This window comes from Aspergillus ochraceoroseus (assembly GCF_002846915.1).
Source record: "Aspergillus ochraceoroseus IBT 24754 chromosome Unknown P175scaffold_2, whole genome shotgun sequence".
Taxonomy (NCBI): Eukaryota; Fungi; Ascomycota; class Eurotiomycetes; order Eurotiales; family Aspergillaceae; genus Aspergillus; species Aspergillus ochraceoroseus.
Window position 1 is genome coordinate 1,236,409 of NW_024468477.1, and position 14,180 is coordinate 1,250,588.

General features: G+C 47.8%; 7 protein-coding genes across 7 annotated transcripts; 2 read left to right on the forward strand and 5 right to left on the reverse strand.

Annotated features, from left to right (window-relative positions):
- The first annotated feature begins 63 nt into the window (after positions 1-63).
- P175DRAFT_0499093 (WD40 repeat domain-containing protein) lies at positions 64-2,073 on the forward strand. The gene has a single exon (XM_040896658.1). The coding sequence runs from the start codon at positions 310-312 to the stop codon at positions 1,663-1,665; it is 1,356 nt and encodes a 451-aa protein (XP_040753957.1). The 5' UTR covers positions 64-309; the 3' UTR covers positions 1,666-2,073.
- P175DRAFT_0521711 (origin recognition complex subunit 1) lies at positions 1,944-4,739 on the reverse strand. Its single transcript, XM_040899218.1, has 3 exons — positions 3,861-4,739; positions 3,684-3,805; positions 1,944-3,632 (listed from the first exon to the last, which is right to left on the reverse strand). Exons 1-3 carry the CDS (start codon positions 4,671-4,673, stop codon positions 2,156-2,158), a joined length of 2,412 nt encoding a protein of 803 aa, XP_040753958.1. The 5' UTR covers positions 4,674-4,739; the 3' UTR covers positions 1,944-2,155.
- Positions 4,726-8,210, forward strand: P175DRAFT_0529635 (uncharacterized protein; the record flags this gene model as incomplete). Its single annotated transcript, XM_040899703.1, has 10 exons — positions 4,726-4,816; positions 5,409-5,439; positions 5,490-5,512; positions 5,602-5,862; positions 5,923-5,965; positions 6,018-6,147; positions 6,201-6,428; positions 6,489-7,078; positions 7,139-7,429; positions 7,490-8,210. 10 exons carry the CDS (start codon positions 4,726-4,728, stop codon positions 8,208-8,210), a joined length of 2,409 nt encoding a protein of 802 aa, XP_040753959.1.
- A 270-nt stretch (positions 8,211-8,480) lies between these two features.
- P175DRAFT_0491023 (prefoldin subunit 5) lies at positions 8,481-9,214 on the reverse strand (the record flags this gene model as incomplete). Its single annotated transcript, XM_040895818.1, has 3 exons — positions 8,481-8,545; positions 8,626-8,743; positions 8,855-9,214. 3 exons carry the CDS (start codon positions 9,212-9,214, stop codon positions 8,481-8,483), a joined length of 543 nt encoding a protein of 180 aa, XP_040753960.1.
- A 381-nt stretch (positions 9,215-9,595) lies between these two features.
- P175DRAFT_0473749 (Dabb family protein) lies at positions 9,596-10,391 on the reverse strand. The gene is made up of 3 exons (XM_040895184.1): positions 10,194-10,391; positions 10,000-10,110; positions 9,596-9,905 (listed from the first exon to the last, which is right to left on the reverse strand). The coding sequence occupies exons 1-3, from the start codon at positions 10,260-10,262 to the stop codon at positions 9,750-9,752; spliced, it is 336 nt and encodes a 111-aa protein (XP_040753961.1). The 5' UTR covers positions 10,263-10,391; the 3' UTR covers positions 9,596-9,749.
- A 147-nt stretch (positions 10,392-10,538) lies between these two features.
- Positions 10,539-11,307, reverse strand: P175DRAFT_0453212 (nucleotide triphosphate diphosphatase NUDT15; the record flags this gene model as incomplete). Its single annotated transcript, XM_040894538.1, has 3 exons — positions 10,539-10,881; positions 10,941-11,143; positions 11,219-11,307. Coding segments are annotated over 3 exons (469 nt in total), but the record flags the coding sequence as incomplete, so codon positions are not given.
- Positions 11,308-11,798: 491 nt separating this feature from the next.
- On the reverse strand, positions 11,799-14,136 carry P175DRAFT_0453215 (putative proline--tRNA ligase AIM10; the record flags this gene model as incomplete). Its single annotated transcript, XM_040894539.1, has 7 exons — positions 13,935-14,136; positions 13,797-13,875; positions 13,697-13,740; positions 13,555-13,645; positions 13,423-13,502; positions 13,217-13,346; positions 11,799-13,162 (listed from the first exon to the last, which is right to left on the reverse strand). Exons 1-7 carry the CDS (start codon positions 14,034-14,036, stop codon positions 11,799-11,801), a joined length of 1,890 nt encoding a protein of 629 aa, XP_040753963.1. The 5' UTR covers positions 14,037-14,136.
- Positions 14,137-14,180: the final 44 nt, after the last annotated feature.

Consider the following 14,180-nt stretch of genomic DNA (forward strand, 5'->3'; position numbering starts at 1 on the left):
CACTTCCCGTGAAAATCGACTAATGAGAAACTTCCCCCGTCGTTGCTCGACGCCATCGCCAGCTCTCGCTCTCTTGTTTCACCCATTCACATTCGCAACCTGGTCATTGCGGATCTTTCTTGGTGGAGGATTCTGACTAACTTCAGGCTTCGGTGTCTTTTCTCCCTTAACCGGACGACTATCAAGTTCCCCAGCGCTCCAGACGCGACCTGCGACAGGTTACATCTAAACGAATTCCTCGATCGTTTTCTACCCCGAGCTTTCTGGAGCCATTGGAGGCTCTTTTTCGCTACCTTTTACCTGGTCATAATGGATGTCCTCCCCTCAACTACACCGGATGAGGCCGTACGCGGGTCCGCAAAGAGGACTGCTGAGCTTTTCGGCGCCGATTACCTGATGGTCACGCCCTCTGTCGCCAATGGATCTATCGGCCTTTCCTACAGACGAAAAGCGGAATACGAAGATGTGAAGGAACTCCCACCATTATTGGCTGAGAAGCAAGCTCAAGCAGCTGCCGCCCGCTCAAAGCGACCGAAGATCAGTGCAAAAGCGGAAACCGGAGATCGCAGTGGCGCATCCACGGCCCTTGTGAGAAGGGGTCCTAATCCAGCTGCCGGGGGAGCTGTAGGGGAAGATAAGCCAAAGAGTTTGATTCAGCGACCATCTGCCACACGACTGCAGCCGCCTGAGTGGCATGCACCGTGGAAGTTGATGAGGGTTATTTCAGGACATCTTGGATGGGTGCGGAGTCTGGCTGTTGAGCCGAACAATGAGTGGTTCGCTAGCGGTGCTGGTGACCGAACAATCAAGATCTGGAACCTTGCGACTGGTGCGTTGCGCTTGACACTCACGGGCCATATCTCGACTGTGCGTGGGTTGGCTGTCTCTCCCCGACACCCCTATTTGTTCTCCTGTGGTGAAGATAAGATGGTGAAATGTTGGGATTTGGAAACAAATAAGGTCATTCGTCACTATCATGGCCACCTCAGTGGAGTCTACACGCTTGCATTACATCCCCGACTTGATCTTTTAGTTACTGGTGGTCGAGATGGTGTTGCCCGTGTTTGGGATATGCGCACCCGGAGTAATATCCACGTTTTGTCGGGTCACCAGGGCACCGTTGCAGACCTGAAATGCCAGGAAGCTGATCCCCAGATTATCACCGGCTCATTAGACGCGACTGTCCGACTCTGGGATCTTGCTGCTGGCAAGAGCATGGGTGTGCTCACTCACCACAAGAAAGGGGTTCGGAGTATCGTCACCCATCCACGGGAATTCACCTTCGCAAGCGCCAGCACCGGAAGCATCAAGCAATGGAAGTGTCCTGGCGGTGAATTTATGCAAAACTTCGAGGGCCACAATGCCGTGATTAACACTCTCGCCGCGAATGAGGATAATGTCCTCTTCTCTGGCGGCGACAATGGTTCCATGTCATTCTGGGACTGGAAGACAGGATACCGCTTCCAGTCCATCGACACCACAGCCCAACCCGGCTCCTTGGACGCCGAAGCAGGTATTATGGCTTCAACTTTCGATCGTACCGGTCTGCGTCTGATCACCGGCGAGGCCGATAAGACGATCAAAATCTGGAAGCAGGATGACGAGGCTACTCCAGAAACTCATCCTGTAACATGGGCCCCAACTCTCGGAAGACAGAGATACTAAACAGTGCCTTGGTTTCTTCTTTCTGTTCGGATGGACCTCTTCCATCTTATATCAATCGATTATCAATACCCGCCCGCATTTCCTGGGCCTCGTGGGTCGGAACGGGACTGTAACGGCTTAATCATGCACTTTCTGGAGTTCAGCGTTTGTGGTGTGAAATTATGTTTCTGTTTTATCTGGACTTTTTTTTACTGGGGATTTCCTGTTGGGAAGGAAAACGTTCACGAAAACAACTGGCCTGTTGTTGCGTTTAAATCACATATTTCCATGTATCATACCATACAAACATTTGGCAACGCAAAAAGATTCTCTTCAATCTAGATACATACTCAATGGGCACAGTGTTGGGAAACACAAAAAGGGTATCATCATTTAGTTCTGAGTAGTGTACATCTAAATTAATCCATGACCCGAAACGCCAAAAGCTATGCTTCACATATATAATGACTAGTCTTACTTAACTTCGACAGTTGTGGGCATCATATCAGACTCACACATCGATACCCAGCCCCAACCCCTTTGCCTCCACATCCTCGCGGAACGCGGCCCTGACGTCCTCCGCCGCAACCCTGAGTCTCACTTTCCCGCTGCGGTCACCTCGGCTTGGGATAGCAGCGCTTCCCAAGGGCCCCCTGAATCCCGAGCCTGTCTCCAGGGCGAGAACTCCCGAGTTCATGAGCTCCATCGCGGCGAATCCTAGCGCCTTCACACGAGCTCCATTACCCGCTGGAAGCAAGAACTCTCTGATTCCCGTGCCCGCAGCACCTGCAACAGCTACCGCGGCATCTGCAATGCGCTTGGCTTCGTCTACGATATCGCCAAATGTAGATTCGTTTATGCCTGTTCGACGAACACGGGCTAGGAGAGCTGCTAAGAAAAGCTTAGCAGACAAGGGAAGACAGCGAAGGGATTGCTGGAGGGGCGTGGAGGTTGCCTCTTGAATGGCTTGTTTGATTGTTGCAATTGTTACGCGTCCAGGTAGTTGCTTCTGAATGCCGTTTTTCTGTGGGGATTCTAGTTTATCATGGCACAAGGCCTTCTTGCCAGCAGCTCGTTCTTTCCGTGCGGGGGTTTTGCTGGGCGTTGGTGGTGGCGACTCTGTATCATCGGCATCTGCAGCATCCGCGTCTGCTTCATTGGCCTGTTCTGCGATCTCGACTGCTCGTCGACAAATGTCGAGGGCGCGGCGGGCATCACCACTGACGGCGGCGACCTTGCGGCTGGCAAATTGGATTGCATCAGGGTCGACAATGTTTCCTGGGACATTTGCTAGGCGAGTGGTGATAATTTCCATCAGATCGGTGTGCTTGTACCCTGGGAAGGTGATACGTGTCAAGCCAAGACGACTTGAAATCTTATTGCTCAGAGTTCGTTCTGGTAGATCCATGGTGTTTGCGACGGCAAGAACGACGAGTCGAGAATGGCGAAGGGCGGGCCAATTGAAGAAGTTATACATGACGGACTGGTTTTTCGTGACCAGTTGATCAAGTTCGTCCATGAGAACAACACATGAGACTCGTCGGGGCGAAGGATGGGAAAATTCTCGCTCAAGAAGGTCGAGAGCGTGGGAAGGTGAGACGCGATCGCCCTTTAGGGCTTCCCAGAGCAGAGAGTAGGATTGATGGGGATCAGTGACTTTCATGCCGTTGATTTCGACGAATATAAAGTCGTCCATCTCTTCAGCGAGAACAGCAGCATTCAACTGGGCAACAACCTCACGGACAGTGGCAGTCTTTCCAGTACCAGGTGTCCCAGAAATATAGATACAAGTTCCGGTCCCTTCCATAATGGCTGCACTGAGATGACTATAGACAGTGTCGAATTCTGCTTTTCGGCACGGAAGTGATGTGGGAACGGTAGAAACATGGAGAAGATTGCGTGCCTGGCGATAGGGGGATGCAAAATGGGAAGGAGAAAGCACGCGGGTACCGAGAGGAGTGAACTCTAGAGGCTTCTTGATAATAATTCTAAGGAATAAGATTAGACCAAGGACTTTCAATGGAGCGATGCTATGGTACCTTTTATGAGACGGCGTGGTCATTGCTTTCTGACGGCGTGATTGTGGTGTAATGTTCATCGAGGCTACTTTTTGTTTCTTTCTGGGAGTACTTGGTACATCCTGTTCTTTTGTTTCAACATACTGGTCATCATGTTAGAATAGTCCGAGTGCTTGGCTTCAAGAGAACGGCACTCACATCAGTGTCAATTTGCTTGCGCTTTTTAGCTGCCTTTAACTGGTCCTTAATCATATCAATCAGATCGAACATTCGATCCTCCCGATATACATCTTCCCAGATAAACTCCTCCGTATATCGTCCCTGAAGCTGGTTGACACCCCTGCGACAAACGATGCATTTGTTGTATTCAGCCAAAGCCTCTTTTGTCTTTGGGGGAGCTCCGTTGGGGTATTGTGCAAAGAAAGCATCCTTGGACATTACTCGAGCTTTCCCGCTAATTGAGGTCAGCGGGTTAACATTGAAGTCAGCTGTCAAGTATTGCTCGTTTGGCAAAGCATCGGCTCTGCGCTTATTCCTTGTCGACATAAACTCGTCTGGTGAAGCAAACCACATAATATTCGCGGACTTGAGGACCCCCTCATCCTCATCCCCGTCCTTCTCTTCCTCCACGAATTCAGTGATGATCCCCACCCAGTCCTTCCCAGGCTCTGGGGATTTAAGCAATACAACCTGACCTAATTTGCACTCGAAAGAACCCATTCGGGCTCCGATGATGTTCTTTCGGGCTCGGCTAGTAGGGCGGGACGAACGTCTCCTGCTTGATTTCGGTGTATCCTCGGGTGCCTCCCCCACAGTTCCAGGCTTGCTAGTGTCTTCCAATTCAGTATCATATACCCATTCCCAGGGATGGTCTTCGTGGCCTAGCTCATCATCGGAATCATCTCGAATTAGACCTCCCTTGGTCATCCATTGCTGGGCGCGGGTGCGAGCATTGCGAGTGCGAGACTGCAAGCTGCTAGCCTCATCTGCACTGTCGAGAGCCATTGGCATAATGGAAGAATCCTGCAACGACGTAGCCACCAGAGAGGAGTCTAGAGAGGCAATGGGCCGTCGTCCTCGTCCCTGGCGCTGGAAATTTCGCGACGCGTCGGGGAAAAGCCGCGTTTTGTCCACTTTGAACCGCTTTTGGTTTAGTGCGTGTCACGTGCATGGCGCCTATCCATATTGGGTTTAGTTCAATCTGAACCTAAACGGGAAGGTAACGTTTGGATCTATAAAATGCAAGAACTGAGCAGTAAAGAAGCATGTATAAGATCATGTAGCCTATAGCATCATATTTAAAATAGTATTCCTAAAAGAAACATATCCAACTGGTGGATATGTGCATTAGGTACCTAAGTTTCAAGCTAAAGCTATGCTAAAGTCAATTGGTGAAATATCCCCCGGTCAATTATTGATTTTAAGAACAAACACGCAGTGACTGCATGTTACCGAAATTACTATTTCTTCCCATCTTTATTTCTTCACTTATCTGGTTAATATCTTTGAAGAAAAAGTGAAGAAATGGGAATGTTATTTTATTAAAATGCTAGGTATCGCTTCTGCTGTTATGTAAATAAGAAGGTGATTTGCCTGTTACTCTCGGCGATTGCCTTCTTTCCTAATACCTCACGGATTTCTCATCTCTTCCCCTCACTCTGCTTCCCCAGGCTATTAACTCATTGTACCCTTTTTCTTTTACAAAAAGCTTGTAGATATTCTCATTTGCGCGCTTTCCCCTTCGAGTCATCTTTGACCCTTCTGCAGCTATCATGGAGTACGTTTAGAAATCTTTTCCTCGAAGCTTGCTGACTGACTTTTTGGCAGTCACGAAACTACAGGGGCTCAAGGTAAGACGAAGAAACCATAACTCTCATGAAGACAAAAGAGAAAAAATAAGGAAGAAAGGTGTTCGTATGAAATTACTGACCCTCTCTAGAATGGCTGCTGCCGGGATACGGAAGAGCACCGCCTAAGAGGATGGTAGCTCCGCAAACCACGCAGCAACCAATTCGAGCACCTCAAAATGTTGTAAAGCCCCATCTGCAAAAGCAGCCAGTTCGTGGGCATTTTCGAGCTAGAGGTCGAGGGGGTTTTAAAGTTACTGCCAATCCCAGAGGAAACGAGCAGCCATCAGCAAACAATTTATTCCGGGACTCCCCATCAAAGTCACAATGGAGAAATGGTCAAGAGAATACCGGTGAGTATAATCATACTGCTTTACTGAAGTACCTAGCTGATGGTACGTGAAATGATGCAGGTGCCGTGAAATTACCTGCAGCTTTCGGTACATTTAAGCACGAGTAAGTGAAATAGAGTATACACCATAGTATGACGGGTCTAAACCTTTACCAGATTCTTTGGTGCAGCAAGGTCTGCATTCCCTGGGAAATCGTACACGAGACCTCAAGATCGCAATGAAGTCTTTGATGAGATCAGCCAAAGGACTGGTGCTTATGTTAAGCCTCCATTATATTACGATCAAGTTTGTGGCACATCTTTTTTTCAGCACCCCATAGGCTAATTCAAGAAATTTAGGTCGTCCGCATATGGGGCGAACCACCTCAAGTGGCTGCGGCTGCGGAGATTGTTGGAGGGCTGGTTGTTAAGTGCAATATGTCCAAGCCGAAGAAAAGAGACGACTGGACGAAAATCAAGAGCTACTCAGTCAATAAAGAGGCCAGCGCTGAGCTGAAGGAGAAGCGTGAGATTATGCTGCAGCAACTTCGAAAGCAGCCAGACCCCAGTACGACTTTTCCTGAACAGGTGAGTTGCCTGTGATTAAAATATTTTATTGTCATCATCTAAGGCAGTTTCTTCCATTAGCTTCTCTTCCTTTGGCCAAACGATGGGCCCTCAATGATCGAGTGTTTTGGTCCGCAACTTGAAGACCTCGATATTATTCGGGCTAAATTTGGGTGTCATATTTTTGTCCCCAAAGATTTGCCCCGTTACATTTGTGCATTGGGGTATACTCATGATTTAATGGGACAGATTGCGCAGTTAATCAGGACACGGTGGGGAGAGATTGTCGCTAAAAGTAACGTCAAACGCAAGGTTTATATAGTTGAGCCCCCCACACCCACTACTATGAAAGGGAAGATTGCTGTGGAAAAGCACGTGCAGCTACATAGACCTGCTCTTCGTGGAAGTGAACTTAAGGGCTCTGAACTGGAAAATTGGAAGACTCGGGCTACCTTGATACGGTCCAAGAACAATTCTCGGCTTCTAAGTGCTGTTGAAGGGTCTCTAAAAGGTGTTGCTTTTGTGAGGGGACACCTACGAATGAGGATTAACCTTGGTTTGTTTGTCCTTGAGAACTATCAGAAACCGGGCGGCGATAAGGACTGGTATGAATTCGAGGAGTTTAGAGAAATACTCCTACATGAGCAGACCAAGGGTCGGCTGATTCCTGGGTAGGTCATTGTTCTTTGACCACTGTTGTCTGGGATACTAACCCTTGTCCAACGCCCAAGGTTGAAAATTGGACAGTCAGAGCTTCTCGAAAGATGTTTCAAAGCAACCAACCTCCTCGAGCCATATGATAGCACATCGGATTCTCTGAAAAGTGCTGAGCTCGCATACTCCGTGAACTTCGAGTTCCTGGGTACCGACAAGTCCATGCTTCGTCTTGAGGCAGAATTTGCTAAAAGCCCTGGCGCTCAAGACTACGAAATAACTCAACGACGCTGGCTTAGGCCTCACCCAAGTGGTCAATTCAGAGACAACCATTCCCCGTTACATATTGGCGTCATCGATTTTGGGAGGTAAGAGAGCCTCAAATGATTGCATACTAAGGAACTCTAACGAAGTTGATGAGTGGCTAGGTCTGATTGGCAGCTCGAAATAAAATCGCTGGAATTTCATGAAACGTCTTCAATTGATGCGGCTTTGAAAGTCTTTTCGCATTCCATCGGCTTTCGGCGTACGGCCGGGGTGGGAGATATCTCTGCGAAACCTGAAAGAAAAGTCACTTTCCCTGCCTCTGCACCAGTTTCCAGATTTGTTGAGAAATCGGCCCTTCGATATCAGCTGAAGGGCACAAAGTACATCTTTGAAGTTGCGCGTTACGACGAGTATAGCCGTTCGGTTGTTCCAGCTTTTCCAGGTCAAAGTCCGGCGACGGTACCTAGGGAAATATCAGATGTCCCTTTTACATGCTGGAGCGCATCTGTTTTCCATCCAAATTGGGATAATTTGCTTGGAGGGCACGCAAATCTGTCAGTTGGGCATTCGGCAAAATACAAACCAAACCTCGATACTTTCTTCCCCCCAACAGAAGTTGGATTGAACGATGACGATAGAACAAAAGGGTTTTGGAAATTTATCGATTTGGTAAACCAAGTCGCTGAACTTCTCGGCCCAGCAAAGACCATACCCCCTGAAAACACCCATCAACCCCGTGGAAATGTCCCAGCCCACGAGAATTCGTCTCCAATGGGACCCGATTCGGCGAAAAAAGGTTATCATTCGACTGGCATTCCCTCAACTCCTAGTTTTGCGGACCCCTCTGGGCTACTGAATGCAGATCTGGGGACGTTGTTTTAAGCCATCGGAAGCTACGCGAGCAGAACACACATTGGTTGGTTCGAGAACGAGGCGGACGTGAATTGATTTTATTCTTTTTCTCCCAGTTTTCATGCTTCGCACAACGATTGTTCCCTCCTGATTTTCTACACTTTGCCCACTTGGTGTACTTCTTTTTGGCATGGTTGTGAGTATTTGTCCTTGCCTTGAATGGTCATACATCGATGTCGGTTTAGCACTTTCTAAATACTGCTTTTTCCATTTGTGAAGTCTCCTATTAAGATTGTATTCTCAACCACCGGCAGCCGCAGGTGTGGATGATGCAGCACCTTCACTCATCAATTTTTGCCTCAGAGCTGGAGGTGAATTAGCTTCTTTTCGTCTCGTGGAAAATGTAAAAAAAAAAAAAAAAAAAAAAAAGGGGGTTAATGCTTACCATCTTCAAAGAGTCTCTGCTGCGAGCTCTTAGTTTGTACAAGCTTCTCCAAGTCTGTAAGGTTCGCCTCTAGCTCCTTGACCTTTTCTTCGTAGAACTCAATTGCCTTGGCAGTTGTCTATTAGGAAAACGAGCGAAAGTTAGCTACTTCGGTACCCCACAGACAAGACAGGAGGGACACGTAATGAATATATATATCTATATAGATAGATGGATATACCCAACATACCTTTTCAACAAAATACCCCGTTCCCACATCCACCAGGACTGTCTCCCGATCTGCAAGCTTACCCCGAACATAGAGCGAGCTAGTCAGAGGCACAAGAATGTCCTCCTTCCCGGCTGTGCCCTTCTTCTCTGACCCAACAACACCTTCATTGATAGAACGCACACAGTCCCGGAATCTCGACTGTGCAGCGCGAAGCTTCGCATGGGACGAGGTCAAGTGCTCCAGCTCACTTGAGAGCCGGGTCTGGAGCGCGCGCAGTTGCGGAACGGAGAGCGAGTTGATGTTCACTATAGACGTCGTTAGGCAATTTGCTTTTGCAGAGTCCGGGCGGGTATCAAGCAAGAGAGAGATTGTGGGCATCGTTTACCTGCGTTGGGGGGGCATCATCGGATGCGGGGGTGTTTGGAGGGGGGGGCATGGCCGGTTTTTTTTTTTTTTTTTTTGGCTCGCGTTCCCACGGTTCGAGGGTGTGTTTGAGTCTGTTAGGATGCTTGGGGTTATTGAGGAGCACACAATCGAGGGGATTCGATATGATAGTGATTTGGGCGGAATGGGTGGTGGGATTGGGATTGTAAGTCGATCTTCGAAGTTGAAGATTGCGATGGGATGGATGGGAGAGTGTGATCTAACTTACCTGATATGGTTTAGCGTGGATTGGACTATACAAGGCTCGTTTTACTCCGTACTTATAGGTAGGCAACATTCTTTAGGAGCAATATATCATATCTCTTTGCATCGTAATGTTTCTTTGTTTGAATATCTGTTGGTTTAACATCTTTCATTGCGGTTCATAGGAAGATATTCATAATATAGACCAGCAGAATGAATCCCCCCCCCCTGATGTAGTTCTCGTTGTCTTTGCTGCCTTGACAGAAACACAAATATATCGACATATTTAAAAGACTCCTCCAGTAAAGTCAACGACCTGGGCCTTCTCAATTACCCCATCGAGACTCTGCACAAAAGTCCTGTGTGCGGGGTCCTTGTTCACGTAGTAGTCCCGGTCTTCGGTGCTAGCGAATTTAACCACAAAAGCATGGGTTATTCCATTCTTTTGATATGATCAAAATGAGAATGATGTTAGAGAACAAGGACCGATTAAGTATTGTGTGTTGTGTATTGTACATATAGGGAGAGGTACTTACCTGAATCCCTTCTATGGAGTTATCTACCCCGCCTGACGATGTGAGGATATAAGGCTTCTGAGATGTGGGATGGAGACAGTTCTCTCTGAGAGCTAGCATCCGTGTACAGACCTGCCTTAAGTGTGAGCATCAATGTCTCTTGGATTTGTAAATGGGTGGAATCGATAGAATTCCTTGCAAGGTCAGCAGCTTACATCTTTCACGGCTTCTGGGCTGGCATCTGCCTTGAACTGGAAGAGGACGATATGGGTGATGATGGACATGGTGGGTGCTTTCTAGCGAAGAAACCTGAAAATGGTATATAATACTGGACCTAGAGTAAGATGAACTGATGAATATTGAGAAGTTCGTTATAACTTATCCCCTCGAAGGATGACTCGCGCTACAAGCAGTATATGTGCCTTGAGAATAGGGAATTGGATCCGCAGATTTAGTGGCGGAAGAAGTATCTCCCATCTATATACAATTACAATATTATAACATAGATATTGAATAGGTTTATACATATAGGACAGAACAACCCTACTAATAGCTTGTCTCTCAAAGGAGATTGAAATGACTATCATTTAACAGTCCTGATTCAATATTCAAAACGAGCCTAAATTTACTACTTTGCCAAAAAAAAACCCAGCCACCCATCATCATCATCATCATCACAGTCATATTTCGCAATCATGCCAAAACCAGACAAGAAGAAGAGACCCGTCAATTCGAAGGAGAAAACCCCTCCCGCTGAGAAAACAGATTCAAAAGCGGCAGAAACAGCCTCCGTCCTGTGGTTTCGACTCCCTCCCTGTCGGCCTCAACCTGCTTCAGCCGGTCCAATCCGAGTTCTTCCCAGGTCACCCATTTCCATTCGGCACATTTATGAGGCTCTAGAATCTACGCAGTCCATTAGCGATGCCAGACAGACAAGCACCTAATGAGATTGAAGAACTTACCTCTGGTTGCGCATCCCCTCGCACCCTCGCAGCCACAAACACCGTCACGTAGTGCTTCTTGTCCATCTCCATGATATCATTTGTAGCCGTTAGAAAGCGCACATCTTCCACATCGAGACCGGTCTCTTCTTTGAGTTCCCGGACCGCGCAGTCTTCGAATGATTCGTTGAATTCGAGATGTCCCCCTGGTAAACCCCATGTATCTATCCCCCATTGTTTGTTAACTTTTCTTTTGTTTCTTGTTTTATCATGCACGTAGATTGATTCGGTAGACTCACCGGCTCCGTGACTTCCTATCCGCTTCCCAATGATGAACTGGTTATCTTGATTGAGGACGAAGACGCCAACTCCGACCCGGGCGTTCATGATGCTAGTAGGTAGTAGTTAGGTAGTAGTTTGTTTTAAATTAAGGGACGATAACCCGACAATAACGAGAAGAGAATTGGAGTTGGAATTGAAAGAGAGAAAAAAATATATATATTGTGCGGTATAGATCTGGTAAGATGTCGGGGTTTTTTTTATACAGGAGTGTGTAGTCAGTCAGTCTCTTTTTTTCATCCAGGCTGCATCAACCGCCAAGGCGTTTTTCTTTCATGGGGTCGTTCGTTGGATTTCAGATTGAGGCTGTGACTCATTCATTCATGCATGAGGTTGAGTGCTTAAGCGCTGGACGGGTGGATATGTATGTATCATCAATTCCAATCTCTAGATAATGCTACCAAAAAAAAAAAAAAAAAAAAAAAAAAAGTGCGGCTGATCTGGGAAATTCTCAAAGTCAGCCTTGGGGAGAAAATCATTCATCTAGAAATACAACTAGTTAACTAACTATTTTACAATTTCTTGGTCAGCGATGTCAGGCTACAACTGCGCCAACAATGACTGGACAAAGCTGGAAAGTTGCTCCACAGGTACATTTTCGCGTAGATTTAGGCGCCGACATTGCACCTCCACACTTTGTTCTTTCTTCCAGCTTTTCCCAACAACAACAATCACGGGGTATCCGATGAGGTCGGCATCGCCCAGTTTCCACCCGATTTGCTTATCCCGATCGTCTAGGATAGCGTCCGCGGCGTTGGCCCCTGTGATAAGTTCATCGTAGACTTTCTCGGCGTCTGCTTCGAGGCCCTTTGTAGGAACCACAATCACTTCGAAGGGAGCGATCGCTCGCGGCCAGTTAAGACCCTTAGAGTCTGCTAGACTGTCGGCGACCGCAGTAATCATGCGGGAGACTCCGATCCCGTGGCAGCCCATTTGCATTGGCACGGTGGCTGAAGTGCCTGCGGCTCCGTCAACCATAACAGATGCGTCGAGGACTTCGCTGTAGCGGGTGCCAAGGTGGAATGTATGACCAAGTTCAACAGCAGTGTGTGTTTTCACAGCGCCTTGTTCACACTTGGAGCACTGGTCTCCATCGTGAACTTTAATAAGATTCAGCCCGTGGTCAGTTCCTGGGAAGCAGTCAAGGCGGAGATAGTCTAGATCCTCGACGCTACAGTCAGCCTCCTGGAGAAGGTCGCTGAGCGGTGGCCTCTTGTAAACTCGCACGAGGGAGTCGTACAAGTCCAACACCCGAGGCCGACCAGTGCCGTCGCTTGACGACGCCTTGGTGGACTTTGCATTCGCAACCCATTGCTCTAATGGGTTCTCTACGCTGAGGTCGAGATCGATGCCAGCGGCGTTGGCGATAGCCTTGACGGCGTGGGAGTTGACCTCTCGTTCCACTGGCTCCTGACTACCGCCATGCATGGTAAATTTAGGATACCAGCCACGCAGCAGGGTCCTTTTGTCTTTTGAGATTGCCGTCCAGAGACCGGTCGAAATAGCTGCGCTCTTTTGGACGGAGCCTCCTTCTGTCTCGAAACCAGGCGTAGGAACGGTAGCTGTCCCCTCACGAGATAGGAGATTATGAGCCTTGCCATCAGCAAGTTCCTCGTTATAAACATTACCGCAGCTCGAGCAGCTAATGACAGTGTCCTCGCCCTTGGAGCTGGGGAAGTGGAACTCGTGGCTTAGATTCCCACCCATGTTACCTGAATCTGCAACGGCAACGAGATATGGAATCTTCAGTTCGTTGAAAAGCCGAGTGTAAGCGCCTCTTACAGACTCGTACGTTTTCAAGGCCTCTTCCACGTTGTGGTCGAATGTGTATAGATCTTTCATGATAAACTCCCGCCCGCGGAGTAGACCTTGCCTTGGTCTTGGTTCGTCGCGGTATTTCCTCGCTGTAGATCTAGTCATTAGGGATAATTCTGGAAACATTAAAAATCTGAACTTACATATCTGATAGACCCGGACAGGCAGATCTCGGTAAGATTTGGTAAGGCTTCCTACCAGCGTGGTAATTTCTTCCTCATGAGTCGGCGCAAGGAGAAACCGAGATTCTTTCCGATCCAGAAAGCGGAAAACCTGCGAGCTCCCATCAGTACGTGGCTGTGATGAGAGAGAGAAAAAAAAAAAGAAGGGGGGGGGGGCAGTTACTCACCTCAGAGCCCTCTTTTAGGCGCCCAGATTGCTCCCAGAGTTCTTGCGAAGAGATCGATGATAGTGAAACTTTGGATGCGCCTTGAGGTCTGTTAGGTACAATTGGATGCACACGGATAGAATAAAAGCATACCTAATGATCGCATATGCCGATCAATAAGCTTCTCTAACTTGTCTTGTACGCGCAATCCCAAAGGCAGCATATGAAAGATGCCAGAATAGGCCTAATATAAGGTCAGAGGTAATAGTTAATACGGTAGGTTAAGAGGTCCGACCTGTCGGTAAAAGCCTCCTCTGACCAAAAGATCATTAACGTCCTCTAGATATTTGTCAGACGCATTTAGCCGTATATCAGACTTGGGTATAGAATAGAACCTTTCTCTCCCTGGACAGGCTTCTTAGAGATACCTCCTGTCGGGATCCAAAAGTTGGACACTCGACTTCTGCCATCGGTCTTGGGTAATAGGAAATCAGCACACCAAGGACTGAAATGATAAATGCGAATCCCCATACATGAAAATTACATCTTGATATTCGATGGACTCGTAAAGTCCATGTGTATGTTTGGGACGGCCGCAAGCAACGGCCCGGGGTTGGGCGAAACCCGAATATCATTAATACCTGAGGATTGAATCACACTCAGAAGAGGAAAATGCAATAGAAGCAAATAAATGGAGGCGAATTGAACCCCTTAAAATTTTAATTTCCGTCACGGTCGTCCTCTATCTACAATGTAAATAAATCGTCCGATGCATTGGA